Source organism: Callorhinchus milii, unplaced genomic scaffold (assembly GCF_018977255.1).
Source record: "Callorhinchus milii isolate IMCB2004 unplaced genomic scaffold, IMCB_Cmil_1.0 Scaffold15, whole genome shotgun sequence".
Classification (NCBI taxonomy): domain Eukaryota; kingdom Metazoa; phylum Chordata; class Chondrichthyes; order Chimaeriformes; family Callorhinchidae; genus Callorhinchus; species Callorhinchus milii.
This window is the reverse complement of record NW_024704756.1, coordinates 17,004,193-17,031,329: the sequence shown is the minus strand read 5'-3', so window position 1 is coordinate 17,031,329 and position 27,137 is coordinate 17,004,193. Positions and strand designations below refer to the sequence as shown.

At 49.9% G+C, this 27,137-nt stretch overlaps 2 protein-coding genes across 3 annotated transcripts; one reads left to right on the top strand and one right to left on the bottom strand.

Moving 5' to 3' along the window:
* The first annotated feature begins 1,606 nt into the window (after nucleotides 1–1,606).
* On the top strand, nucleotides 1,607–9,246 carry LOC103179131 (tumor necrosis factor receptor superfamily member 27). 2 transcript variants are annotated; one of them, XM_007894259.2, is made up of 10 exons: nucleotides 1,607–1,740; nucleotides 3,626–3,711; nucleotides 4,392–4,502; nucleotides 5,058–5,236; nucleotides 6,019–6,101; nucleotides 6,751–6,909; nucleotides 7,277–7,411; nucleotides 7,837–7,930; nucleotides 8,089–8,485; nucleotides 8,795–9,246. In XM_007894259.2, the coding sequence occupies exons 2-10, from the start codon at nucleotides 3,673–3,675 to the stop codon at nucleotides 9,041–9,043; spliced, it is 1,446 nt and encodes a 481-aa protein (XP_007892450.2). In that variant the 5' UTR covers nucleotides 1,607–1,740; nucleotides 3,626–3,672; the 3' UTR covers nucleotides 9,044–9,246. The 2 variants fall into 2 exon arrangements, with proteins under 2 accessions (XP_007892450.2, XP_007892460.2); XM_007894269.2 differs by lacking the exon at nucleotides 7,277–7,411.
* Nucleotides 9,247–22,048: 12,802 nt separating this feature from the next.
* LOC103179636 (probable G-protein coupled receptor 83) lies at nucleotides 22,049–24,988 on the bottom strand. Its single transcript, XM_042340840.1, has 4 exons — nucleotides 24,968–24,988; nucleotides 24,593–24,760; nucleotides 23,363–23,496; nucleotides 22,049–22,673 (listed from the first exon to the last, which is right to left on the bottom strand). Exons 1-4 carry the CDS (start codon nucleotides 24,986–24,988, stop codon nucleotides 22,049–22,051), a joined length of 948 nt encoding a protein of 315 aa, XP_042196774.1.
* Nucleotides 24,989–27,137: the final 2,149 nt, after the last annotated feature.

The window sequence follows — 27,137 nt, the reverse complement described above, 5'->3', positions numbered from 1 at the left end:
TATTCCAGGGCACTCGCTATTGATGGCAGCACAGCCCGGCCCGGCTCATCAGCAGGACCTGGAAGGGCCGACCAGTCACTGACTCGGGTCCCCCTCAGCTCCTGTTAACCCTGCAGCCAAAGCCCTAACTAACGGGGAAGGTGGTCCTAGCTGGACAAGCAGTGGGAAAACTGGCCAGACAGTGATATTAATGACAAGCTATGCATGGGTTTAGCTGGTTAGACTCCAGCAGTTACCCCAACGCACACTCTGGCGTCTCCCCAAGCCTTGGCTTCTGCCAACCTGCGCCTAATACTCTCCTAACTTAGGTAAGCAGGGGGCGTCTCTCCAAGCAGGAAGAGAGAGAGAGCGCATTCCATTGCAAACATGGATTTCCATGTATGGGTGACATACATGTGTGGGACTATCAGACTGGTCTGGATGCTCTCAAACACGGTGATGGATGCTGCGTGTCAGACACTTGGCTGACCAAAACCTGAACTTCTCAGCCTCGGCCAACCTCTGCCTCCTCTCCAACGTCAACTACTCCCCCACCCCCAACAACCCTCACACAACCCACAGCCCCCCACCCCACACAGTGCCCCCTTCCCATGGCGATGGCCTCCATCTCCTCAACCAAGGAAAAAGGGAGCTCAGCTAACCACAGCCACCTTATAGCTTGGCCCAACACAAACATGGCATGGCTGGGCTGAGGCTTTGTGTGGTACAGTACAGTACCGAGCCCAAGAAACCTGTTACTGGAGGGATTTGTTAGTTCAGTCCCATGTTTTTCGGAGAGTGAATGTGTTTCCACTTAGAATCCTGCATAGGAGACTGCCAGAGGGGAAAACCTGAGAGAGCAGCCTTCAGGAATTTGTAGGAAAATGTTGGAAGCCAGGGCACACTGTACTAGGAAACTTCTGATCGTCTTGGGATTTGGATCCTAGTGTTTATTCCAATATTGTTATGTAGGAACACGGGGACCAACAGGAGAGGCAACAGCAATGTGCTCCCTCTGGCCAGCCTGGGAGACAAAGTCTCTCTGCCTCACCTCTCACATTCCCTCCATCAATTCCTCCGCCAAGTAACTAATCTCATTTCCCCAGATATACAAATCAAAATTGGCCTTTCATTACATTGGCTGTTCATGACTGTGCGTAAATTGGCCGCTGTGTTGATTTAGGCTGCCTGCAAAACACAGTCACTACACTTCAGGGAAAAGCTCTGTGAAGAGTTCTGAGACATTTCGTTGTGTAAAAGTAATTGTTGTTATTTTATTAATAATAGGGTAAATAAAGTGTTGTGATCTGCCTGAGGTACATACAGAATTAAACAGAAAAGAACTACGGAGATTAAGTTCAGGAAATAGAATTTACAGAAATAGGCGACTGTCAATCCACGACTGTTTGTGGGGCCGTCGCTGTGCCCAATTGGCTGACGCGTTTCGCCCACAAAATACACAGCCACTACACTTTACAGCATATATTGTGAAGCGCTTTGAGACGTCTCGAAGGCAATGATAAGGCGCGGTGTCAAATGCCAGGATTATGATGATGTTGATGTACATGAAAGGGTTAAATTGGTATCAGGACCAATCAATAGGCAAAAAGGCGGAGATTTCCTGCAAAGAGAGAGGGAGACAAAGTTTGGAGAGGACCAGGAGAGTGGTGCAGACTTACTGCTTCCACAGAAACCACCCAAACAACGAATGAATGAAATGGAATGAATGAAAGAAAAATACGTGAAACACTTAGGAGGAAGGTAACAAAACAGAGAGAGAGAGAGAGAGAGAGATTCACAGCGTGTTATTAAATATGGGTTTGAAAAGTTACAGATTTATGCAGAGCAAAACCTTTACTGAACCATTCCAAATGAAACTTTTGTATTATTATTATTGTTGCTGTTATTGTTGATCAATAACAGTAAGTTTGTCTGGGCGGCACGTGCTATTATTATTATTATTATGTCAATAAACAGGAAAGCAGGAGAAAAGTTTTCACAACTAAATTGTCTGATCAGAAGAAAACACCCTCAAAAGTTATTTATTTGCTTTTAATACTCTAGAATTTGTTTTGTTTTAAGTTTATAAAACATAGAACACGTTCCGCTGGTACCAAAAACAATAATTTGCAATTAATTTACACCCAGGAGCTGCTGAAGACAATTTATACCGTTAAAACCGCAAAGATTCTGAAGGGTTATATTATTATAAACCTCAGCAGAGAAGTTTGTGTCAGTTGGTTTGGAATAATTGTGTTGTCAATAATGTCCTGTTAACTCAGTGTTTATATAGAAATAGAGAAAGAGAGAGAAAGTAGATAGTTTTTGTCCGTCTGAATTTGGTTTCCCTCGAGTCAAGTCACAGACAAGTCAGGACATGTTGTCAGTGTTATAATAGGGAGAGGGCAGTGTGAGCATTACAGCCGTTAGTATTGCTCTCTCTCTCCCTCTCTCAATAATCTTACATATATTTATCTCTATGCAAAGATCTGAAGGCCACTGATTTTACTGAGGCGGCGTCCGAAGGAAATGTTCATATTTCGAGAGAATAAGTTATATTAATAATTATTATAAATAATCCTTGCATTGGATGTAGCGCCTTATCACATGGTTGAGACGTCTCAAAGCGCTGCACAGCATTCAGGGTAAAGTGGAGTGATCGACTGTGTATTTTGTGGACGAAACGTTAAACTGTATAAACACAAGCGCTGTTTAATTGCAGAGAGAGAGAGAGAGGAGGAGAGGTGAGGGGAGGGGAGGGAGGAACTGACTAAAGTCACAAATGCAGAGGAACTTGCTTGCTGCTCGGTACAACTTTTAATTGATCCACTTTCACTAAACTAACCAAGGCTTTACTTTACCTGTGGAGTCCTGTAGCGAAGTGGTTAGAGCACTCATCTTGCAAGCGAGAGGACCTGGGTTCGATTCCCGGGCAGGGCAAGTTTCTTTACTCCACACGCCTCTGTTTACCAGCGGTGAGTAGGAACCCAGTTGTTAGTCGATTGGCAGATTGCTTTTCCGGGGATAAAATCCCTTTTTAAAAAAAAAAGAAAAATTGAAGAAAATAATAATAATGTGGTCACTCAATCCATGACTGTTTGTGGGGCGCTGCTGTGCGCAATTAGCTGCTGCGTTTTGCCCACAAAATATACAGTCAATTCACTTTACAGCGTATTCGGTGAAGCGCTTTGATAAATCTCCAAGATGGGATAAGATGCTGCATCAAATGCTAGGATTATTATTATTATTATTATTATTTTATTACCTCTCTTGTGCAAGTCTTCGGCACCTGCTCACTGTGTTGATGGAGACGGGACAGTTGCTCCAGAGAAGCTGATAGCTCCGATCTACAATTACCCCCATTTTACACCCCCACCCCAACAAGTTTCAGGTTTTTAAATATTTTGATTAGGTTTTATTTATTGTTCCCTCCCTCATCCCCCCCAACCTTCCCAACTCCCCCCCCCAACCTTCCCAACTCCCCCCCACCTCCTTCCCTCATGTTTAGGGACAGAGTGAGCTCAGCTGTGTTCATGGGAAGTAATCAAACCTGAGGTGAACACTCCCCATCAGCCAATGGCATTGACTCGTCCATTATCCTCATCCACTGTCCAACCGGCCCTGGTAACCCATCTTCTTGTTACAGACTAAAAATTCTGATCAGTTACTGTATGTCCGGAAGCACTAGTGGAGATGGGACTCAATCCGGGATTTCTCCTGTTCTTTACTTGGGTATGTATTGGTGCTCTCTCTACACTGTGCGCCCACACTCCCAGGTCAGGGTTAGAGACACAGTAACGCTCCCTCTACACTGTGCGCCCACACTCCCAGGTCAGGGTTAGAGACACAGTAACGCTCCTCTACACTGTGCGTCCACACTCCCAGGTCAGGGTTAGAGACACAGTAAAGCTCTCTACACTGTGTGTCCACACTCCCAGGTCAGGGTTAGAGACACAGTAAAGCTCTCTACACTGTGCGTCCACACTCCCAGGTCAGGGTTAGAGACACAGTAAAGCTCTCTACACTGTGTGTCCACACTCCCAGGTCAGGGTTAGAGACACAGTAAAGCCCTCTACACTGTGTGTCCAGCATTCTGAAGGCAGCAATAAGGTGATGAAAGGCAGGAGGTGGTTTGTGATGTGTTGAAGTTTAAACCAGGAGAAAGTGGGCAACAATGTTGTCCAGAAGGAAATGTCGGGGGGAGCAGGCCGAATGTTACCTATTGATTCTGTGTCGTGACCTCCTTTGACATGGAAAACACACAGTCACTACGCTTCACAGTAAAAGCGTGCAAAGCACTTTGCGCCATCCTCCCACCGTGAAAGGGGATGTATGGAGGAGAGGACTATGATAATTACTGTATTATTAGACATGCAGGAGCCATGTTAATTTGCTTGCAACCTCCCCCCCAGCCGCTGGTTGATGTGATGACTGTGGACGATTGCCAGGAGCATGAATACTGGGCTGAAGGTGGAAACTGCGTGGCTTGTAAAGAGTGTGGAGCCGGCCTGGAGCTGTCACAGGTGGGGACCTGCACGTGGTGTAGCTGACAGCATTTCATGGCCTTGCTCCGTGGCTGACGCAGTGACTGAGGAATCCTTAGTCAAGCAACTGGCCAAGCTGTCCTCTGGAGCGACGGGGTCACTGATCATAGACATCCCGTGAGAGCTTTGGGTGAAGAAAGCTCTTTGGCCCATCTGGTCTCATCCAATCTAGATCCCCTGCCCTCCCTCCCATCTCCCCTCCCTCCCAGTGCCCTGCTGTTTCCTGGCCCTCTCTCCCGCTGCCTTGGTGGATCTGAATGTATATTGTGTCTCAGTCCAAAGTATCTGCCTTGTTTTCTCACGTAAGCAGTCGCTATGTTTGCGACTATTCGCCGTGACACGATGTGACTTTCCTTCTAGCCGTGGCCACCCGTGTGCTGTCCTCCGCATCCCAGGCTTGCGGTCGCTGTGCGGAAATGCTTACCCAACCCCCACCATGCTCTCCCCATCCCCCCACTCCATCCCCGTCCATAGGCAAGACTCCCCTCCCCAGTGGTGTGAGTGCTAACTGGCTCACTCTCTCTCTCTCTGCAGGACTGTGGGTTCGGAACCGGTGGGGACGGGCAGTGCGTGAGGTGTGGACACAACAGGTACAAGGAGACCTGGGGGTTTGGCAAGTGCAAGCGATGCCTGTCCTGCTCGCTGTTCAATCGGCTGCAGAAATCCAACTGCACCGCACTCAGCAATTCTGTGTGTGGCGATTGTTTGGTGGGGTAAGTGCAAAGCTCTGGGGATGTGGGGGGTGGGGGGGGGCTCTGGGTGGGTGTGCGGCATTGTCAGGGGCTCTGTCCCCTTCAGTTGAGATGTTAAACTGAGCTCCCGGTTGTGCCCTGTTCTAATGGACGTTAGGTAGGAATTGGTTGCGCTGTTGGGAAAAGAGAAGGGAGTTTCTCTCCTGGTGTCTGAGTCACACACAGGTGAGTGAGGCTTGGGTCGGGAGGGCCTGTGGAGCGGAAGAAGGGAGGTGGAGAGGGAGGGAAGACTGAGGAAGGGGGGAAGGGAAAAATGCAGGAGGATGGAGCTGTAGAGAGTGTGACAGGTGGGGAGTACGAGCAGAGGGAATGAGGAATAATAATAATAATAATATAATAATAATCCTTGCATTTGATATAGCGCTTTTCACGTCGGGAGGACGTCCCAAAGCGCTTCACAGAACACACTGTAAAGTGAATTGACTGTATATTTGTGGGCGAACGCGGCAGCCAATTGCGCACAGCAATGTCCCACAAACAGTCGTAGATTGAAAATGACCAATTTATTATTGTTTTTGGTTTTGGAGGGATTATTATTAGGCTCTGTGTGGAGTAAGGAAACTTGCCCAAGGTTTCGCCCTCTGCCTGGAATTGAACTCAGGTCTCTCGCTCGCAAAGCGAGTGCTCAACCACTGAGCTACAGGACTCCACAGGGATGAGGTGGAAAGGGAAAGATCTGGTGCTGTGGCCACAACTCGCGCTGAGCTGGAGGTGTAATACACACTGTCATCTCTTCATTGCAGATTCTACAGCAAACCCCGGCTGGGAGGGCTCCAGGACATGGCGTGCAGTCGCTGCGCGGGTAATGACCCCGGTCAACCCCAGTGTACGTCGAGCTGCTCCTTATATCACCGTGTCACTGGGGCACTCGCTAGCACTGCTGCAGGGAGTGGGGGTGGGGGGGGGGGGCATTGTGTGTGTGGGGGGGGGCATTGTGTGTGGGGGTGGGGGGGTGAGGTGTTAATAGTAATCCTTGCATTTGATACAGTGCTCTATCGGGTTATTGAAACGTCTCAGAGCGCTTCGCAGGATACACTGTGAAGTGCAGTGATTGTGGGCGAAACTCAGCAGCCAATTGCGCACAGAGGTATCCAACAAACAGTCGTGGATTGAGTGACGGATTTTATTAGGGGGTTTGCTGGCCAGGGTTAGGCGTCTGAGTGTGGGTGAGAGGATGGGGGGGTGGGGAGGGGGGAAGAGGATTGAGGGAGCGAAGAGAGTGATTCTCACCTGCCAAACCTGTTCAGATGCTGATTTGGTGATGTGACGATTATCCCGGTGATAATTATCGCACCAAATCTCCTCCTGACGTGAAAGGCGTGATGTCAAATGCGACGATTATTATTGTTATTATTGCTTTATTTATTTATTATTATTATTGCTATAATTCCCCTCTGAATGATGCTGTAGTCTCCGCCTCATCAGCTCCTCACACACTGAACTGTATCCTCTCCCTCTCTTTGTGGTGTGAACAGGTAACCGTGGGGTGGACACAGGCAAGCAGAGCCCTGCGGCCTCGCCAGCTCGGGGCACGCTGGTGGCTGTGATGTGCGGGTCCCTGGTCACTGTCCTGTTAGCTTTGCTGATCCTCGGCTTCATCCACTGCAGACGGCTACTCGCGGAGAAGCTGATCGGTAATAGGGCTGCGGGGTGATGGGGTGATGGGGGACGGGGCGCTGGTGACCGGTTGCTTTGTGTCCAGTGGCTTGGTGACACGGTGACGGGGTGGTCAAGGAGAGGTAGAGAGAGGGTGTGATAAGGGGTTGAGGGGAATCGCTGTATTGTTGGAGCTCCCGCCTGCCCAGTTCAGGTGGATGTTAAGGATCCCGCAGCACTATGGGAGTCTCTCTCTCTCTCTCCCCGTGTCCTGGCCGACAGTCCTCCGGGTGAATCGCTCACCCGGTGTCGGCCTTTCCCTGACCTTCCTCAACCCCTTATCGCATTCGGCGATGTGACGATGATAATTATCTGTTCTGATCTGATCCGTGCTTCTCCCAGCAGGGCAGCCGAGGGGCGTGGAATCCTCCTCCTCGTCTGATGGGCAGACGGGTGACATGTGTACGGATAAGCTACTGAAGCCCGGCACAGAGCCACTCCCTGGCACCATCCCAGTGCTCACCATGGCTAAGAGACTCGGTGAGACACAGCGTATCCCTAACCCCATAGATTGTAAGGGGCATCACCACCAAACCTGGCCTTGTCCTGGTCTGACAGTCACCCACACTTGCCTTTACCTTATGATTTTAATATTATTATTATTATTAATAATCCTTGTGTTTGGGGTCAGGCCCTTAGCAAGTCACCGAGACGACTCAAAAGGATATGCTGTAAAATGTAGTGACTGTGTACTTTGTGGGCGAAACGCAGCAGCCAATTGCGCACAGCAGTATTTTTTGGGGAGGGATTATTACTCTGCAGAAAGCGATCCGCCAATCAACTAACCACCGGGTGGGGTGGGTGTGGGGGGAAGGTCTCCGGACAGCAATCAGGGGCAGGAGACTGATTGATTTGCCCAGTCCCCAACCCCCAGTACTGAGTGACCCGTCTCCTCACCCCCTCAGGCCAGATGGACGTGGTTTACCAGGCGAACGACAATGGGCCCCGTTCACTCCAGACCTGCGTCACCGCCTTCTCCTGCCGGCACCAAGGAGCCAGGTAACCGGCTTCACCGCCATCACCACAGCCACCGAGCGAGGGAGGGAGGGAGGGATCGGGGGGACCAGTCAACCCCACAGATATTACAGCATTAAATCTGGTTGTGTTTAGGGTTTTGTGCAGTCAGTGTTGTTGACCTGCCAATCCTGCCTCTACAGTTCCTGTGAAGCGCAGACTGTGACCGGGACCCTTGGCCGAGGGATAGACACAGCCCCAAGGAGCTGCGGAGAGGGAGGGGGGACTGGAGCCTTGGCAGGGGTGACGATGCTGGCGGAGGAGGCCCCCACCTCAACGCACTGCGCCTCTGCCTGGCAGCAAGCTCGCCACGTGCCGGTGGAGTGCACCGAGCTGGATGTGACGGACTGCTGGTTGGGGGAGGGGGGCACGGCGGGTCAGCAGGGAGCTGAGGGCAGCCATTGGCTCCCGAGACCCCCCGCGGGGGAACGCACGCCTTGCCAAAGGCCCCCGGCCTACACGTGTCTGACACAACCACAGCCCTGGTGCATGGAATGTGGCAACGCTCAACACAGGCTGGCAGAGGATGGGCACAGGCAGGTCAGTGACTCAGGTGCCATGTGTCTCTCGCAGCCAATGTGCTGTTTTGTTTCATCTCCTGACAGACATTTGGGGTTAATCGTACAATTAGATGTTTCCGTTCCTTTTAAAACGTGGTGACAGGCACCATGTCCGAGACCAGCAGATGGGGGTGGGGGGGGAGAGAGCGTAGGGAATGGGGTTAGAGTTAGAGAGCTCTAGGGGATAGCAATCAGGGGCAGGAGACAGCTGGGCCGGGCCGGGGAGAGTTGGGGTGACATTTTTGCTGTATTAAAAAGTCTGATGGTTTCTATGTGTGTCTCCCAACAGGCTCTCTCCCTGGCCAGCTCCCCCAGCCCTGGCTCTGAGGTCAGGCCATTCCCCGCTGGGGGGCCTGCAGGTGGGGGTCCTGGAGCTGGGGCTCTCGGAGACGAGGGTCGCAACCGAGCGACTGAAACGGATCTGGGACTTCCAGGCTTTGTTCAGGTGCCTGAGCCCCCGCACCGCGCTGCATGTCAACACCCACCATCTCCAGCTCAGCCAAGCTCTGGGCCTCCAGTGAGGCTACATCACGACTGAAGCCAGTCAACGTCAGGGGGTGAGGGGTCGGGGGCTGAGGAAAACACCGTCTCTGAGCACTTGGCTGATTAATGCCCCCCTCACCCACCCTCTCTGGAAGAGGGGACTCTGCCTGTGAATAATCCCGGGAAAGCCTGTTTCCTCCCGGCTGTTTCTGAACCACTTTGATGGTGGTGAGGGTGGGGGTTGTTTACACACCTCAATCCCCTCCACACCCCCCCCCCAATCCCTCCACACACACAAATCTCAACCAATCTGAACAGCTCCTCAGCTCCCGGGATTTAAATATGTGTATAAGCGCCTTGGGACGTCCTCCCGACGTGAAAGACAAATGTAATAATGTTGTTGTTGTTGTATAACTGCAAGTTGTTGTAGTTGAACCAGAGCCTTGCTCGTCAGTGATCACGCCTCGAAGCGCTTCACAGGCTTTTACTGTTAGGTGCAATGACTGTGTGTCCTGCGGAGACTCCCAGGACGAGTCAGAGCCCGCCACTGCCAAGAGGCGGCACTCACATCGGTGTGTGTGGGTATGTGTCGAATGTGCATGCGTGGCCGTTCAGTGTCCGTCCAACATGCACTCGTGGCTGTGTGTCCCCATGTTCGGGTTTGGGTGTCATGTTGCGGAACTTTGTTTTAAACGGGGAGATGAGAAACCTCCGAGCGTCTGTATGGTCTGTATTTGTGAGTGTCTGTTCCGCTTGTTAGAGAATCGTTTTAAGTTTAACTTAAAAGTTTTACACTGCCTTTTCAAAGTTTGTGACTGCTGTGCTGATTCCTCGTCTCAGCCTGTGGGGCCAACTTGTCTTAATATTCCAGATCAAGCAATTAATCATTTTTTTTGAGGGGGAGTCAGTGTTTTGAGGAATCTCAAAAAAAAAACACCTTTAAATTAGGACTGATCGGGAAGACTTCCCTCCCCTCCCACCCTCCTATCTTAAGTTAAAGTCTGTGCACCTCCCCACAGCTACATGTTTGCACAGAACTCTTTTCACATTTTTCCCCTCTCTCTGTTGCTGCCAAAAATATGTGTGTTGGAGGCAGTTTGTATTTTTCATGGCAAAGAAAAATGCTCTCTTTTTCTCTCTCTCTCTCTCTCTCTCTCTCTCTGGGTGCCTTAAATATTGTGTGTTCTTGGACGCTGGAGAAGACTGAGATGGGAATATTAACGTTGATCAATGACAAGGAGCTATAAAAATGTCTTTCTCGGAGGTACTTCACTGGCTCGGAGCAGTGATTTACGGTTACCCGTTCTGGGAAGCGAGCCAGGCTATGGTATGCTCACTGACTGCACTCCTCAACACTCTTATTCTCCTGTAACGCCTCGCTTATATCTTCATCTGCTCTCTCTCCTCCCCACACACACACATCTCGTCCCTCTTAATACATCCCTTATCCAGACTTGCTTCAGAGGGTCACAAATAACAATAAGTTATAATAACACACAGACACGTGGCCTTGAAGTCATACTTCACTCACTCTCCAGCTCATTCACTCACCCACTCACTCACGCTGTACACCATCACCATAGTTACTCCAGAATGCCACTGGCTCCCCAGGCAAACACAGGACCTTTTTCAGGCTCTTTATTATTATTAGCAACAGCAATAATCATTGCATTTGAAAAAGCGCCTTTCCGGCCGGGAGGACATCTTAAAGCGTTTCACAGGTTTTACTGTAAAGTGTAGTGACTGTTTTTGTAGACAAACGCGGTAGTCAATTTGCACAGCAAAGTCCTCACACATTGGACACACACGCACTCAGACACATACTCAGCTGAACAGATACACATGCGCGCGCACACTGCCACTTTCACACACACTCTCTGTCACACACTCACTGTCACTCTCACACACACACACTCTTACTCGAACACACACTCACTCACACACACTCACAAACACTCACTCTCGCACACAGACTCATTCGCACTAACTCGCGCGCACACACACACACTCTCGCACACAGACTCTCGCACTCACTCGTGCGCACACACACTCTCGCACACAGACTCTCGCACTCACTCGTGCGCACACACACTCGCACACAGACTCTCACTCGCACAGACTCTCTGTCACTCTCACACACTGCAGCAAACGAGAAACACATCTTTATTAAGAACTGGCAACAATAATTCCTGACACTCACTTGAACACGTTTTTCCCCCTCCCTGGTGTTTATTGCTTTTCACTGAGAACTTCAAATATTATATACGATCTGGAAGTTATTTTGGAATTTTGAACTGTAACCCTTGTTTTGACAAGTTAGTAATAAAGGTGCTTTATTGAACTTACAGTTAAACAATCATTTTGACGTTTTGTTTTCAGAATCAGACCGTCAGTGGGTTTGAAAGCTCTGAAGGACATTCAGTACTTGAAGGATTAAAGAGGATTATTAAATCAATGATAAACGTTAGTCTTCGTAATGCCAGCACCTCCTACTTCAGTCTGTTGGAAACAGCTGTCGGAATTCCTGCCTTGTTTCTCCCGCCATATCCCAAACCCCACATCCGACCCCCACCACCATATTGACCATCACTACACTTTACAGTGAAACCCCGTGAAGCGTTTTGAGATGTCTTCCCGGCGTGAAAGGCGCTATATCAAACGCAAAGATACTTACTGTTAATAATGAGAAAGGAGCATGAATTAGTCTGAATGCGAGTGTCTGTGTGTGGCGTGTGTTTGTCTCCAGTTCTGTGGTCAGAGTCACGGTACCTGAGGTGTACAGTGAATCCTGAAGCTCTGTGTGTGAGGCAGCTGTGAAACGTTCCTGTTATGTATTCAGCCGGTCGAGGGCCTGTCCACAGTGGGCAGAGCGTATCTGCTGAAGAGCAAACAGTGAGTCAGTCTAGCACGTCCTCTCACTAACACCTTCTTCATTTCACAGGATATAAACCTCGTCACACACAGTCACACCCAGAGACAGCAGAGAAGCAGCAGCGGATCGAAATCTGTCACACTCCACCCTGACAATAGCTTTCAAAACCCCACAAATTTCACGCCCAATTGGGCACTTAATAATAATAATAATAATAATCATTGCATTTGATATGGCGCCTTATCACATCATTGAGACGTCTCACAGCGCTTCACAGAATATATGTGTCCTGTAGCTTTGTGATTAAAGCACTCGATGGATTTGATTCCCGGGCAGGGTGAAATGTTAGGTAAGTTTCCTTACTCCACACACACGCCTCTGTTTACCCAGCAGCAAGTAGGAACCCACTTGTTAGTTGATTGGCGGATCACTTTTCTGGGGGTAAAGCCTGGACTGTGATCTCAAAGTCTCCCACGTGGGGCTTGAACCCACAATCTAATCCCCAGATACAATTGATCATTCACTTCACTGCTGTTTGTGGGTACTTGTGCGCTGTGGCAAACCAGCTGCCGCTTTCGCTCACCCACAAAACACTCGGTCACTGCACGGAAATGCTGGGAATGGCTTTGAGACGGCTCGAGGAAGTGAGTGGGCACTGTCTGAAACCTGAGGCTTATTATTACTGTAACTGACAAGTTTTCCCAGGTAGTTAAAGCCGTTAACATAACAAGGCCCGAGGTGAGCGCGGGTCTGGTTTCAATACTTTCCAAAGATATAAATGGCCGTTTATTGGCTGTGCTTAAACAGAGCTGCTCAGGACACATTAAACATGTGCCGCAAGTCAACAACAGTTTAAACAAGGCCGGAGTGTATGTGTGTGCGTGTGTGACATTTGGACTTAAGTTTCCTTTCTCCAGTAACACATGTTTTTAGATGTTTCCGGTCAGTGTTTGATTATGTAACGAGTCTAAGAATGAATGGTTTCTAAATGTCAGAGTTAATATTGATAATAAAGAAAATAGACAGCGAGAGAGAGAGAGATCGAGCAAGAGAGAGTGAGAAAGAGAGCGAGAAAGAGAGAGAGAGAGCACAATCTGGTGCAGGGTTTGGCTCTGGTAGAGCCACATCACAGATCATCACCTCAACCTAAAAGTCTGGTAAAACCTGTGATCGTTAATTGCGGAAATCTGGTTCGAATGGAATGAAATATTCCAAGCATCTGTGGCTGGTTCCCCTCAAAGCCTGTTGAGGTGGGGCGGGGGAGAGAGAAGGGGGAGGGGATGGGAGAAGAAGAGCGAGGAGTAACGGCTGCTTGTTGTCATGAGCGTTAGTACCGGGCTGGTTGCACTGTCTATCTGCTGTGTTCACCTCTCCTCTGGCGGCGGTTCCACATTACAGTATGTTATTTCCTGGAGCCAAGCACAGTTCTCTTTATGTTTATGGCTCTGAGGTTCCTGGAAGGTTAAGCGGACCATTAGAGCTAATGGAACCCTTTATTGGGTCGCTCTGTGATGTGAAGGTTTGTTCTGAATTTGGCATCTATTTCACAAGGCATAGAGTGTGCTGTTTACCCCCCTTTCCCTCTCTCCTACCAGAGGAATAGATACAGATGTGAACGAGTCCAGGAGACCATTAACCCTCAGCCTTCCTGGCGAGTACTCCTCTCACCGATGAGACAGAGAATCCAAGACTAATTGGCCGACAACCTACCAAACGGTTAAGCAGTGAGAGACCGAGCCGGGTTTGAAGGAGGATGTATTTGGTGCGCGCTCCAGGGCTTTGTGCCTGAGCCCTTGAGACTCCGACACACATACACACAAACAGAGTGATCTGGTATTTTGCGAGCTGGGGGTTGAGAGCTTTTTTGGATGTTTATGAGGAGTTTGAGAGCTCCCAGCCAGCTGGCTCTGCACTCCCAACACATGGAGCCCCGTGCAGGCATGTGTGGCGGGGATCAGGGGCTGGGAAGGGGGAAGGACTGCGACCGAGACACATAGGCCATTTGGGGTAAACTCTTCATCCAGTGGAAGTTGCCTCAAACGGCTGCCCCCCCGCCTCTCTGTTATCTCAGCCACTAACTGATCCCCATTGTGTCTGTGAGAGACTCCTTGCTCCCGGCTCACTCTCTCTCTCTCTCTCTCTCTCTCCCTCTCGTGTTCCTGGAATGATTTTTTTGGGTCAGCCCGAGGGTGTCTGATACACGCGTAAGCCCATCACCGCTCTTGAGAGTGCCTGAACCTAACTGAGAATTCCACGCCTCCCGCCTACACACGGAAATCCCACAGATAGTGGCTTGCCCAAGGCTGGAGAAGGGAATCTGAGCCCCTCATCCACCCCCGAGAGAGAGAGGGGGAGAGAGAGGGGGGGAGAGAGAGTCTGATCCCCTCCGCCCCCGCCCCAGGTAAAGTGAGAATTTCTATGCATCAAATCTGACCTTTAGCTTGGAAGTGATTACCAGTGATATCACAGGATGCTGTTTGCTTTCAAAGAAACAATCAAAGTTCCCAAAGATTCTGAATTTGCAAATTGCTTTGTTATATTCTTTCTCCCCAAAGGCTGGTAACACAAACATATATAATATATATATACTATATTATAGAAATTAATAATAATCCTGGCATTTGAAACAGTGCCTTATCACGGTTGAGACGTCTCAAAGCGCTTCACAGGATACACTGTAAAGTGAATTGACGGTATATTTGTGGGCGAAACGTGGCAGCCAATTGCGCACAGCAGCGTCCCCACAAACAGTCGTGGGTTGATTGAGCTAATTTTTTAAAGGGATTATTACCCCAGGAAAAGTGTTCCACCAATTGATTAACAACCAGGTTCCTACTCACTGCTGGTAAACAGAGGCGTGTGTTTGGAGTAAGGAACCTTGCCTAAGGTTTCTCCCTGCCTGGGAAGCAAACCCAGGTCCTCTCGCTTGCGAGACGAGTGTTCTAACCACTGAGCTACAGGCTGTGTTGTTGGGGATGATTAATCATTGACCACCTTTGCCCAGTGACGATCAAAGCCATTTAGTATCAGCTCCATTTCTCAGCCTTTCTCTTGGTGACCGGTGCCCCCACTCGCCTGCCCAGCACTGACGTCGCAAGAGACTGAGCGGCAACAATGTGAGGAGAGGACAGGGCTGCTGGTCGATGATTGACTCGGTTTACAATAAGAAGCCGTCTGTTCTCACCGACTGGCCTCCTGCACGATACCGCTGGTGATTACAGCTCCAGAGGCTGGGACATAATGTGTGTGTGTGTGTCTCTGTGTGTATAAGTTTGTGTGTGTGTATGTGTGTGTGTGCCACAGTCACTCCAGCCGGGCGTCTGACACACGCGGAAACCCATCACTATTGCTTAAGAATCTCCAAACCAAACTGAGAATTCCCCACATCCCACCCACACCTGGAAATCCCAGAGATAGATTGTTGGAATGGAATGTGCTTTCTCTCTCTCTCTCACTCTCTCTCTCTCTATTTCTCTCCCTGGAGGGACACATCCTGTTTACCTAATTCCGGGGAGTATTAGGCGCAGGTTGCAAGAGCCAAGGCTTGGGGGGAGCCCAGAGTGTGTGTCTCAGTTGGTTCCAACATTGCCTTTCTGCAATGGAAATGATGAGCATCTGTGCTTGTCAGACACCCGGTTGACCTACAAAAACACCAGAGAGATGATTAAGGTTTAGATATTAAGGAGTTTTCTTTTTTTTGCCCTATTGCAATTCATAAAGTTGGCTTCACATTAGTTAGTTAGTTAATTAGTTAGTTAATTGGTTAGCTAATACATAAGTTAATTCATAAATAAGTTAATTATTTCCGTGCAGGCTGTCTATGTCTGGAGCAGGCGGGCAGGACAGGTCTCGGAGCTGGGGAGTTGGTATATTTGGCCCCAGTGATGAGCCAGACAGGGAGTGGTTCAGTTACACAATAACTTGTTAACATGGGTGAGGAGCACACCAATGTCCTCACAGAGCCTCGGCTGAAGGGGAACGAATGGGGCTGAGGAGATGGAATGTGCAGGTGTGTGTGCCTCCCGTCTCCCCACCCCCCCCCACCCACACTCTCTTTGTCGAGCTGGGGAGCGAGTACACGCAGAGCGTTAGGGCTTTGGCTGTGGGGTTAACAGGAGCTGAGGGGGAGGATTCCCGGCCCCCAGTGACTGGTCGGCCCTTCCAGGTCCTGCCGCTGAGCCGAGCCGGGCTGTGCTGCCATCAGCAGTGAGTGCCCTGGGACACTGCGGCCCCTCCCGGCTCAGGAACCGGGACTAGAGACCATCACAGTGGGTGGGTGGGTGGGTGGGGACTCGATTCCCACATTCCATTTCCAGGCATTGCCAGTTCAGCTCTAAGGAGACCCCCCCCTTACCTCCTCCTGCACCCCCAGGATAGTCACTATCTTCTTCTTTAAGCACTGGGGTGGGGGGGCGGGAGGGGGGTGGTGAGGGGGGGAAACACACACACAGGTTGGGATTGAATCAGTCATTCGTCTGATCGCTGTGTGCGGTACATTGCTGGAGCACATTAGGCGTCGGTCACGCTTTGCTACACAACAGCAGAGCTCATTGTGCTGAGCCGCTGCGATGTTTCCTGGTGATAAGAACCGCAATAAACGTGCAAACTCGGTCTCTGTTGCAAATCCGGTGAGGATTGGTGTACCTGCTGCTCCCCCTGGCGGCGAGGGGTCTCTCCTGCTCCCTGTCCCGGCACGGTGATGGCTATTTCACCACTGGTTTCCTTTCCCCCCCGTTACAGATCAGCCAAATTATTGAGATCCCACATTCAGCTCCTAGAGAAAGTCCCACTTGTAGACTACATGTTCACACACACATGCATGTTCATATACATACATGTTTCCCCCACAGAGTACACAGTCAATCCACTTTACAGTAATATCCTGTGAAGCATTTTGATATGTTTCAATAACGTGATATCAAATGCAAACATTATTATTATGATCATACACACACATCCATGTTCATACACACATGTACATTATTATAATACTCATCTGTTCATACACACACATGAACGGGTGAATGTGAATATGTATATGTGTGTGAGTGTGTGTGCGCCTGTGTGAGTAGTGAGGGGGGGGCGGGGGGTGACGGAGTAGTTCAGTGTGTGGGAAAGACATTTGAAGAATGAACAGTACAATATGAGAGTGAAGAAAGTCTCATTTCCTCATTAACACCCCCACAGCCCAGGTCACAGCCTCTGGCAGACCCTCAGCCTCCCACTGCCATGTTGTGCTGCCCAAAGGCTGCCGTGCTCAGTGCTGGGGGTATTCACTGCACCTCGGGTGGGGGTGGTGATTTCACCGTCGCTTGGCACAGTCTGTCCCCCGAGACCCCCCGTTCCTCCGTGTCCAGCTCAATGTCACGTCCTCTATGTGTGTGTGTGTCAGCCGGGCAGGGATTATTAACGTGTACAATCCCACATCCCGCACACGTGATTTAGCGGGACACACAGGCGCACGTATACACAGACACAGGGAGACACACACGTACGTACACACACACACACACACACATACTGAACTATACACAGACACACACAGAGGCACACATATACATGTGCAGACACACTTATACACATACACAGAGACACAAACATATATATATATACGCACACACATGCACAGACAAATATAAACACACACGCACATACATGTATACACACAGACGCAATCACACACAGACAATTATAAACACACATGTAGACACACACACACACACACACACAGCCGCTCAGAGCGGGCTAGGAATGCTGCTGTGGTCTCCAGGCCACTTTTAATGAAGTTTGAGCTGGAAGCAGAACCATCTAATGAAGTGGCTGAGGAACAAAGTGTCCCGGACAGCTTTACACTCTTGGCACCTCCTGACCTGTGCCCCCCCCCCCCCCCACCCCCCGGGCGCTGGCTCTCACATCACTCCTTCACCCTGGGCCCTGGTGTGTGACGGACTTTTATTGACTTTCTTCCTGCGCTGTGGGTGTGTGTGAGTCAGTGAGAGAGCGTGTGTGTATGAGTGAGTGTGAGTGTCTGTGGGTGAGTGAGTGTGTGTGAGTGTATGTGAGGGTGAGAGTGTATGTGTGTGGGTGTGTGAGTGAGAGTGTGTGTGTGAGAGTGTGGGTGTGTGTGAGCGAATAAATATACATAAACATACACACATAAATACACGCACATGCATCAATAGATATATACCCTCCACCCCCGCCAAGATACTCCTGTTTGTTTCTCTGCTCTGAGCTACGTTGATGTTGAGACTGTATCTACCTTTAAGGACCTGGCTGGGGGGAGGGCAGGTGGTGAGGGCCTGGGGTGGGGGCTTTGGGGTGTGGCAGAGGGTGATGGGGTGAGGGCCTGGGGGGATGGGGTAGGTGGTGAGGGCCTGGTGGGGGGTGGGGTAGGTGGTGAGGGCCTGGTGGGGGGTGGGGCAGGTGGTGAGGGCCTGGGTGGATGGGGTAGGTAGTGAGGGCCTGGGGGAGGGTGGGGGGGCAAGTTGGTGAGGGGCTGCACCCAAATGTATCCCCTCTTCCTGGGCCCAGAACTAGGATCTAAATGGATTGAGACTCATTAAAATACCAGAGAGAGAACGTGCTTAAACCAAGACTAACTCACACTGCACCATCACCGCGACCACTGCCATTGTGGGGAGATTTTGTGCAGGACCCGGTGATTGGGCTCCAGTTAGTGAGACCCGGTGATTGGGCTCCAGTTAGTGAGACCCGGTGAATGGGCTCCAGTGAGTGAGACCCAGTGATTGGGCTCCAGTGAGTGAGACCCAGTGAGTGGGACCCAGTGATTGGGCTCCAGTGAGTGAGACCCAGTGATTGGGCTCCAGTGATTGCAACCCAGTGAGTGGGATCCAGTGAGTGAGACCCAGTGATTGCGACCCAGTGAGTGGGACCCAGTAAGTGAGACCCAGTGATTGGGACCCAGTGAGTGGGACCCAGTGATTGGGACCCAGTGAGTGGGATCCAGTGATTGGGACCCAGTGAGTGGGACCCAGTGAGTGGGACCCAGTGAGTGGGATCCAGTGATTGGGACCCAGTGAGTGGGATCCAGTGATTGGGACCCAGTGATTGGGCTCCAGTGAGTGAGACCGAGTGAGTGAGACCCAGTGAGTGGGACCCAGTGAGTGGGACCCAGTGATTGGGCTCCAGTGAGTGAGACCCAGTGAGTGGGACCCAGTGAGTGAGACCCAGTGAGTGAGACCCAGTGAGTGAGACCCAGTGAGTGGGACCCAGTGAGTGGGACACAGTGATTGGGACCCAGTGAGTGGGATCCTGTGTTACTCAAATTCCTGACCCTGAGGTGAAGTATAAACCCACACAAATTCTTCAATCAATTGATATTTATTAATATGAATCAACGAGGTTAGGGAAGCTACAGCCAATTAATCAATCATTAGTAATTCTTCCGTATATTTTGTACAATGGGCGAGCCATCAGGACAGAGCGCAGGTGGAGTCTGGGCCTAGCGATCAGCATAAAAGGAGCGGCGGAGATAAGCTGTCAGAACTGTAGGAACGACGGTTGGTGTGACGTCATTGTTTCAACAGCAGAACCAGAACAAACATCAAGAAACTGTCAGAAACTACAACACTGACCGCAAATTAAAACAAACAAAAAAAATAAAAATAGATAAAAAACATTGTATGAGAAGATGATGGCAAGTGAACTGCGAGGACTGTGACATGTGGGAGATCATGGAGGGCCCTGAGCCGGGCAACTTCATCTGCAGCAAGTGTCTGCAACTCAGGAAGCTCCGGCTGAGAGGAGCTGAGCTGGAAGCCGAGGTGCAGACACTGCGCTCCATCGGGGACAGTGAGACGTTCCTGGACAGTATGTTGGAGGAAACCATCACTCCCCTGAGGCTCGGGAGATGTTTGCATCTGGTTAATGCTCAGGGACAGGATGGTTTCATCAGTCCTGCAGATAATGGGACCCCTGAGAGAGGGGTGATGGAGCCTTGGGCTTCAAACTTGATCAACGGATGTGAGTATTTGATGGACCAGACACCTCAAGAGGTGGTCACCCCACCCCACACACCGAGGGTTCAGAGGGAAAATGACTGGGTGCCTGTCCGGCATGGTAGGAAGAGGGGACGGGCTGGGTAGGATGCCCCCAATAGTGTAGCACTCTCAAACCAGTACTCTGTACTGAACACTGAGAGTGTGGATATCTCCAGGGAGGACAGTATAAACCGATTGGTGGAACAGGGGGACATAGGTAACAGGAGCAATGCTGTTGTCATAGGGGATACAACAGTGAGAGGTATAGACCGTTTCTGTAACAGAAGACAGTAGTCAAGGATGGTATGTTGCCTCCCTGGTGCAACAGTCTTAGACATCACAGATAAAATTCTTCAGGGGAAAGGAGAACATCCAGAAGTGGTGGTCAGGTGGGGATCCATGATATTATAAAAAAAAAGGACTGAGACTCTACAGGGTCAATATCAAATGCTGGGGAACATACTAAAGAATCGAACATCCAAGTTGGTGATCTCTGGATTGCTCCCTGTGCCTCGGGAAAATAAGTGCCATAATGACAGGATAAAGCATATGAATGCTTGGCTGGAGAAATGGTCCAGAAAAGAGGGCTTCAGGTTTCTGGATCATTGGGACCAGTTCTGGGGCAGGTGGGACCTGTATCATATGGATGGGTTGCACCTAAACAGAGCTGGGGCGAATGTCCTTACACACAGGCTATCTAATGCTGTTGGGGAGGGCTTAAACTAGTTTTGAGGGGGAAGGGAATGCAAAAAACGAAGAGCTAGAAAATGGGGGAAAAAAAGCAGGGTGGACGGGCAGAACAGGTCAAGTCGGTCTTGGAGTGCATGTGCCTAAATGCACAGAGTTTAGCAAACAAGACTGGTGAGCTGCAGCTCAAGTGGTCACAGGGATACGATGTAGTAGCAGTAACAGAGACTTGGCTCAAACAGGGACAGGAATGGGAGCTGAATATTTCTGGCGACAATGTATTCAGGAGGGATAGGGAAGGAAAAAAAGATGGGGGTGTGGCATTGTTAATCAAGGATACGGTTATAGCCGTGGAAAGGGTCGAGGTGCTGGAGGCCCCAAACGGAATCTATCTGGTTAGAGTTAAGGAACAAAAAAGGAGCTGTTACGCTGGTCGGGGTATACTATAGACCACCAAATAGTGGGAAGGAAATAGATGAGCAGATCTGCAAGCAGATCTCAGACAGATGCAAGGCCAATAGAGTTGTGATAATGGGGGACTTTAATTATCCCAACATAGACTGGCAAAACAACAGCACAAGGGCAAGGAGGGGGAAAGATTCCTAAATGCATACAGGACAACTTTCCTCCTCTGGCTGTGCACTTGTAGTCACCCTCTGAAATCCCATTAGACTCCAATGCAGCCCACCTACAACAACTAAAAAGCCATTTACTTTAGATTGTGTCTCGATCAGATAATAATAATAAATAATAATAATGCTTCATCACATCATCGAGACGGCTCAAAGCGCTTCACAGGATATACTGTAAACTGGATTGACTGCGTATTTTGTGGGCGAATTGCAGCAGCCGGTTGTGCACAGCAGCGTCCCCACAAACAGTCGTGGAGTGAGGGACCACTCTTATTTGGGGGATTATTGGTCAGGACACCGCGAGAGAGAGAGAGAGAGTGAGAGAAACTCCCTTCTCTATTTGAATAGCACTTCAGGATCTTTAACGTCCACCTGAACAGGCAGACGGGATCTCGGTTTAACGTCCCATCTGAAGGCCGGCACCTTTGTCAATGCAACACACCCCCCAGCACTGCATTGGAGGGTCACCTTAGACTGGGGGCTTGAAACCACAACACTCTGACTCAGAGACGAGAGTGTTACCACTGCTTGCAGCTCGGAGCCCTGGGTCTGTTTCCCTGTGCAATCCCCCGCCAGTCAGGCTATCAAAGGAGTCTGTTTCTTATATATATATATATATATGTGTGTGTGTGTGTATAAAACCCACCCCAACCAGGGATTGCTGTCTAACACTTCAGCTAAGCTAAACCAAACCAAAGTATTACGTTGGTTTACAGGGAGTGAAGTTCATTTCCGCTAACGACTCCCTTCAGAAATAAATGTTTAAAAAAAAATGTAAGTTAACGCGACAGATCTATTCTGTGATTGTTCGTAAAGCCCCAGGGCGTTCCTGACAACACTGAGCCACGTCAAGGCAATGTCTTTCCTTAGCTCCCAGTCACAATGGGTGCTACGATGGACAGATCAGTCCTGGGGGAGTGAGCGGTGCTGTTGAACCTCAGGCTCTGAGACGCTCTGGCCCGCTTGTGGTGTTTGCCCCTGACCCAGGCCTGCCGGCAGGGAGGGGGGATGCGGGGACTGGCGTGGGGGTGGGATGGCTCTCGCCTCCTGCACATGCTCAGGACCGACTTGAGCTCGGTGCGGAAGCTGTGGTTGAGCCAGCAGTAGATGAAGGGGTTGTAGCAGGTGCTGCTCATGGCCAGCCAGTGGAAGGTGAAGTACAGGGCGTTGTTGGGGGGGATGGCCCTGCTGGAGATCAGGACCACGTAGCAGTTTAATGGGAACCAGCAGACGGCAAACACCAGGACCACGAGCACCAGCATCTTCAGGGTCATCTTCTTCTTGCGTCTGTGGGCGAAAAATTGCTCCACCGTGACGTCCCCGATGGCGTTGCGCATCCAAAGCTTCTTTGCCATCATGGCGTAGGCCAGGCTGATGACTGCGAGCGGCAGCACGTACAGGAGGACCAAGGTGGTCAAGTCCAGATACTTCCAGTACAGCTCGGCTGGCCTGGGGAAGTTGTAGAGGCAGAAACTCCGCACCTTGTCTTTGCTGGAGCAGAGCAAGAAATGCAACGTTTTTAGAGCACGATCCCACCGAATATCTTAATAATAAGACTCGCATTTGTTACAGCGACTTATCACGTCGTTGAGACCTCTCAAAGCACTTCACAGAATATACTGTAAGGTGCAGTGACTGTGTATTTTGTGGGCCGAAACGCGGCAGCCAATTGCACACAGCAAAGTCCCACACACCACCGGAAAACAATCCGCCAATCGACTAACTAAATTAATGTGCAATCCAATCCGTTTAGAAATATGGTATTTTTCTCCCTACTTAAGGCCTGGCTGGAGGAGGCAAATGTTCCCCACACCTGCCTTCCCTCACCTCAGGACAATGATTGGACCCCGAGAATTCAGCGCTCCTCACACTGCTCGTATCTGCGGCCATTGCGAGGGGGGAGGAATATACTGGAACGAAACTTCAACGCTGTGTTGGAGGGAAAGGGCTGGAGAGAGGAGGAGATGTCCTTTTACATCAACCCTTTCACATTCACCTCAGAGTGACCATCAGTCAGGACCCAAGCTCGTGCCTCAGTCACAAGAGGAATGATGACGTGGAAACCGATGGCCAATAAGGTTGGATTTAATACAGAATGTGTTTATGTAGGAAGCTGGCTGCCAAGCATTGGTTGGCATTGAGCTTGGTTGGCAGATTTGGTGTTGGGGCTCTCGGTTTACCTGTATTCAACACGGAAAAGCTTCTGGTAAATGGCGTGCGGGAGAGAGAAGCAGGTCGCCATGATCCAGATGATGGCAATGCAGATGATCCCTTTCCCCAGGGACATCCTCGGCTTCAAAGGATGCATGATGACCTGGGCAAGAGAGAGAGACAGTGACTCTCTCCACTGGAGTCCTCATGCACAGAACCTTGAAAACCTATTGCACTGATCCCATGATGAGCCATAAAACACCAGCTGTTGACAGACAGCAGTTTAAGATCATCATCAAATCGCAAAGGGGAAAGTAAGATGATTTATTTTGCTCAGAGAGTTATTCCGATGTGGAACGTCTGATGTGAAAGTCACCAGATCACAAGCTCTCTGAGGGAGCCGTCACTGGGGTGATGGGCTGAATGGCTTCCTTCCGTGTTGTAAGATAATAATAATCCTCGCATTTGATACAGAGCCTTATCATGTTGTTGAGACGTCTCAAAGCTCTTCACAGGCTACACTGTAAAGTGGATTGACCGTGAGCCCCAGTTTAGCACTTTGGTCAAACTCTCTGTCAGGTGTACGCACTGAAACATTAATTGGCGCAGCAATCAGCTGAATCTTTCCTCCCATCAGTAAAGTAACACATACACGATCGAGAGCAACTCTGAGGTAAAGGCCACTTCATGAATCACCCTGAAGATCAGTGCGACTGACAGCCACACCACACACACGGCTGGTTATGTAACTCTCTTCCGAACACAACGCTGAGCTCCAAGGCTTCAGAGGATGATGGCCAGGGACTGTGCCAGCATTTTATAATGAGCTTGTTTATAGCATCGCAATATTGGAAAGACAAAAACTCGTACAGAAAAACACCAAGGAAATAATTCTCTCATATTATTCCTGCAGCTTACTCATACTTAACCCTTTCATTGCCCTCTCCCTCCTCCACCTCCATTTCTCTCGCTTTCTCTCCACTAACTTACGTTCGAAGAGAGAGTCCATCAATTCGGACCACAACATGCGATCAAAAGAACTTGTTATTTTTATGGAGATTTGTCACCAAATAATGTCTCATAGTGCTTCACTGTAATCACTGTCACGTTCAATGTCTGGGAAATTGTCAACCAGGGTAGGACTCCTTTATCCCTCACTCTTCCCTTCCACCTACACTCTAACAGGACTCCTCACCTCCCTCATCGTTCCCTCTCTCCCACACTATACAGCCTCCAGTGGGGAATGTTGTGTGTTGTACCTGGTGTCTGTCCACAGCGATGGCAGTGAGGGTCAGCACCGACACGTGCACAGAGCAGTACTGGGCAAAACGGCTCACATGACACATCATCTTACCAAACATCCAGGTGCTGTTTACAAAGCGAACCTGGAAGAGAGAGAGAGAGAGAGAGCAAGGGTTGTACCCAGTCTACAGCCCACCCCCCCGCCACTCCCATCCATCACACACACATCCCCACACCCCGCAATCACACACATATACGTTCCTCACCCCATCATCATATATATACACACACAAACACACACACTTAATCACTTTGCTTCCCCTTTGAGCCATCAGTCCATTTCTCTGCAACAGAAGTTCACAGACAAAGAACAGCGTCTCAGAGTAATTTACCTTGAATCCTGAAAAGTGCATTGAGACATTTGGATGACATGATAAGATGCTGTATCGTAGGCAAGGCTTATTGTGATAATTATTATTTATAGAAACAGACGGAGGTAGTTTATTGCAGGGCTATAGTTCACTCTGTATAACATCACTCAATCATAAGGCTAATAGCATGTTAGCATTTATTGCAAAGGGGTTAGAATATAAAAGTAGGGAAGTTTTACTGCAATTGTATAAGGACTTGGTGAGACCGCAACTAGAATACTGTGTGCAGTTTTGGTCTCCTTATTTAAGAAAGGACATACTCGCCTTAGAGGGGGTGCAGCGTAGATTCATTAGGTTGGTTGCTGGGATGAGGGGGTTAACCTATGAGGATAGGTTAAGTAGACTAGGTCTATATTCTCTGGAATATAGAAGAATTCGAGGTGATCTTATAGAAACCTGTAAGATTTTTAAGGGTCTTGACAGGGGATATGCTGTGAGACTGTTTTCCCTGCTGGAGAATCTGAAACTAGGGGGTCATAGTCTCAGGATTAAGGGTCAGCCTTTTCGAACTGAGTTGAGAAAACATTTCTTCACTCAGAGGGTAGTGAATTGATGGAATTGCCTACCCCGGAGGCTGTGGATGCTCAGTCAGTCATTGAACATATCCAAGACTGAGATCGATAGATTTCTAAAAACTAAAGGGATTAAAGGATATGGGGATAGGGGGGTAAATGGGATTAGGTTAGAAGATCAGCCATGATCTTATTTAACGGCAGGGCAGGCTCGAGGGGCCGAATGGCCTCCTCCTGCTCCTATTCCTTATGTTCTTATAATTGTACTTGATTTCTACTTCGCTGTTTTTTTCTCCCCCACAGGTTTTTAAAAAAAATTGTCTTGATGCTTGACAAACAAATATGGGGTGTGGGGAGGGGGTAAGGAAGGGAAAAGGGGGGCAAGGATTCCGGCTTTGCAGATAGTGCTATTTATTTTTAAAAAAAGAATGTAACCAACTCCCCCCCAAGGAAGTTTTCTAAAAAAAAAAATTTCTTTTGAAAAAAAACGATATAAAAACACAGAGGGTTTAGGACAACAGCAACAACTTATATTTATATAACGCACAACAACTTATATGTCTGAGTGAGATACAGTACAATTAACCTTTATACAGAAGCTTTCACAAGGTCCCAAAGCACTTCACCCACTGTCGTGTGTGGGGGGGGGGAGAGGGGAGAGAGGGGGTGGGGGGGAAAGAGGGGGTGGGGGGGAGAGAGGGGGGGGTGGAGGTGACCGAAAAGTACATTACACTGTTATATAATAATACTAATAATAATAATCCTTGCGTTTGATATAGCGCTTTTCACGTCGGGAGGACGTCCCAAAGCGTTTCACAGAACACACTGTAAAGTGAATTGACTGTATATTTGTGGGCGAACGCGGCAGCCAATTGCGCACAGCAATGTCCCACAGACAGTCGTAGATTGAAAATGACCAATTTATTATTGTTTTGTTTTTTTGGAGGGATTATTATAAATGTGAATTGCAGTTTAGTCAAAGATGGTGCAGTGAAGCTGGGCTGGGGAGGGGAGGGGAGAGGAGGGAGGGGAGGGGGACATGGAGGAGGGGAGGGGAGGAGGGGGATGGAGGAGGGGAGGGGAGGAGGGAGGATGGAGGATGGAGGAGGGGAGGGGGACATGGAGGGGAGGAGGGGGGATGGAGGAGGGGGATGGAGCAGTGGAGGAGGAGTGAGGGGGGATGGAGGAGGAGAGGAGGGCAGGAGAGGGATGGAGGAGCAGTGGAGGGGAGGAGGGGGATGGAGGAGCAGTGGAGGGGAGGAGGGGGATGGAGGAGCAGTGGAGGGGAGGAGGGGGATGGAGGAGCAGTGGAGGGGAGGAGGGGGATGGAGGAGCAGTGGAGGGGGAGGAGGGGGGATGGAGGAGCAGTGGAGGGGGGAGGGGGAGTGGAGGGGGATGGAGGAGCAGTGGAGGGGAGGAGGGGGATGGAGGAGCAGTGGAGGGGAGGAGGGGGATGGAGGAGCAGTGGAGGGGAGGAGGGGGATGGAGGAGCAGTGGGGGGGAGGAGGGGATGGAGGAGCAGTGGAGGGGAGGAGGGGGATGGAGGAGCAGTGGAGGGGAGGAGGGGATGGAGGAGCAGTGGAGGGGGGGGAGGGGATGGAGGAGCAGTGGATGAGGGG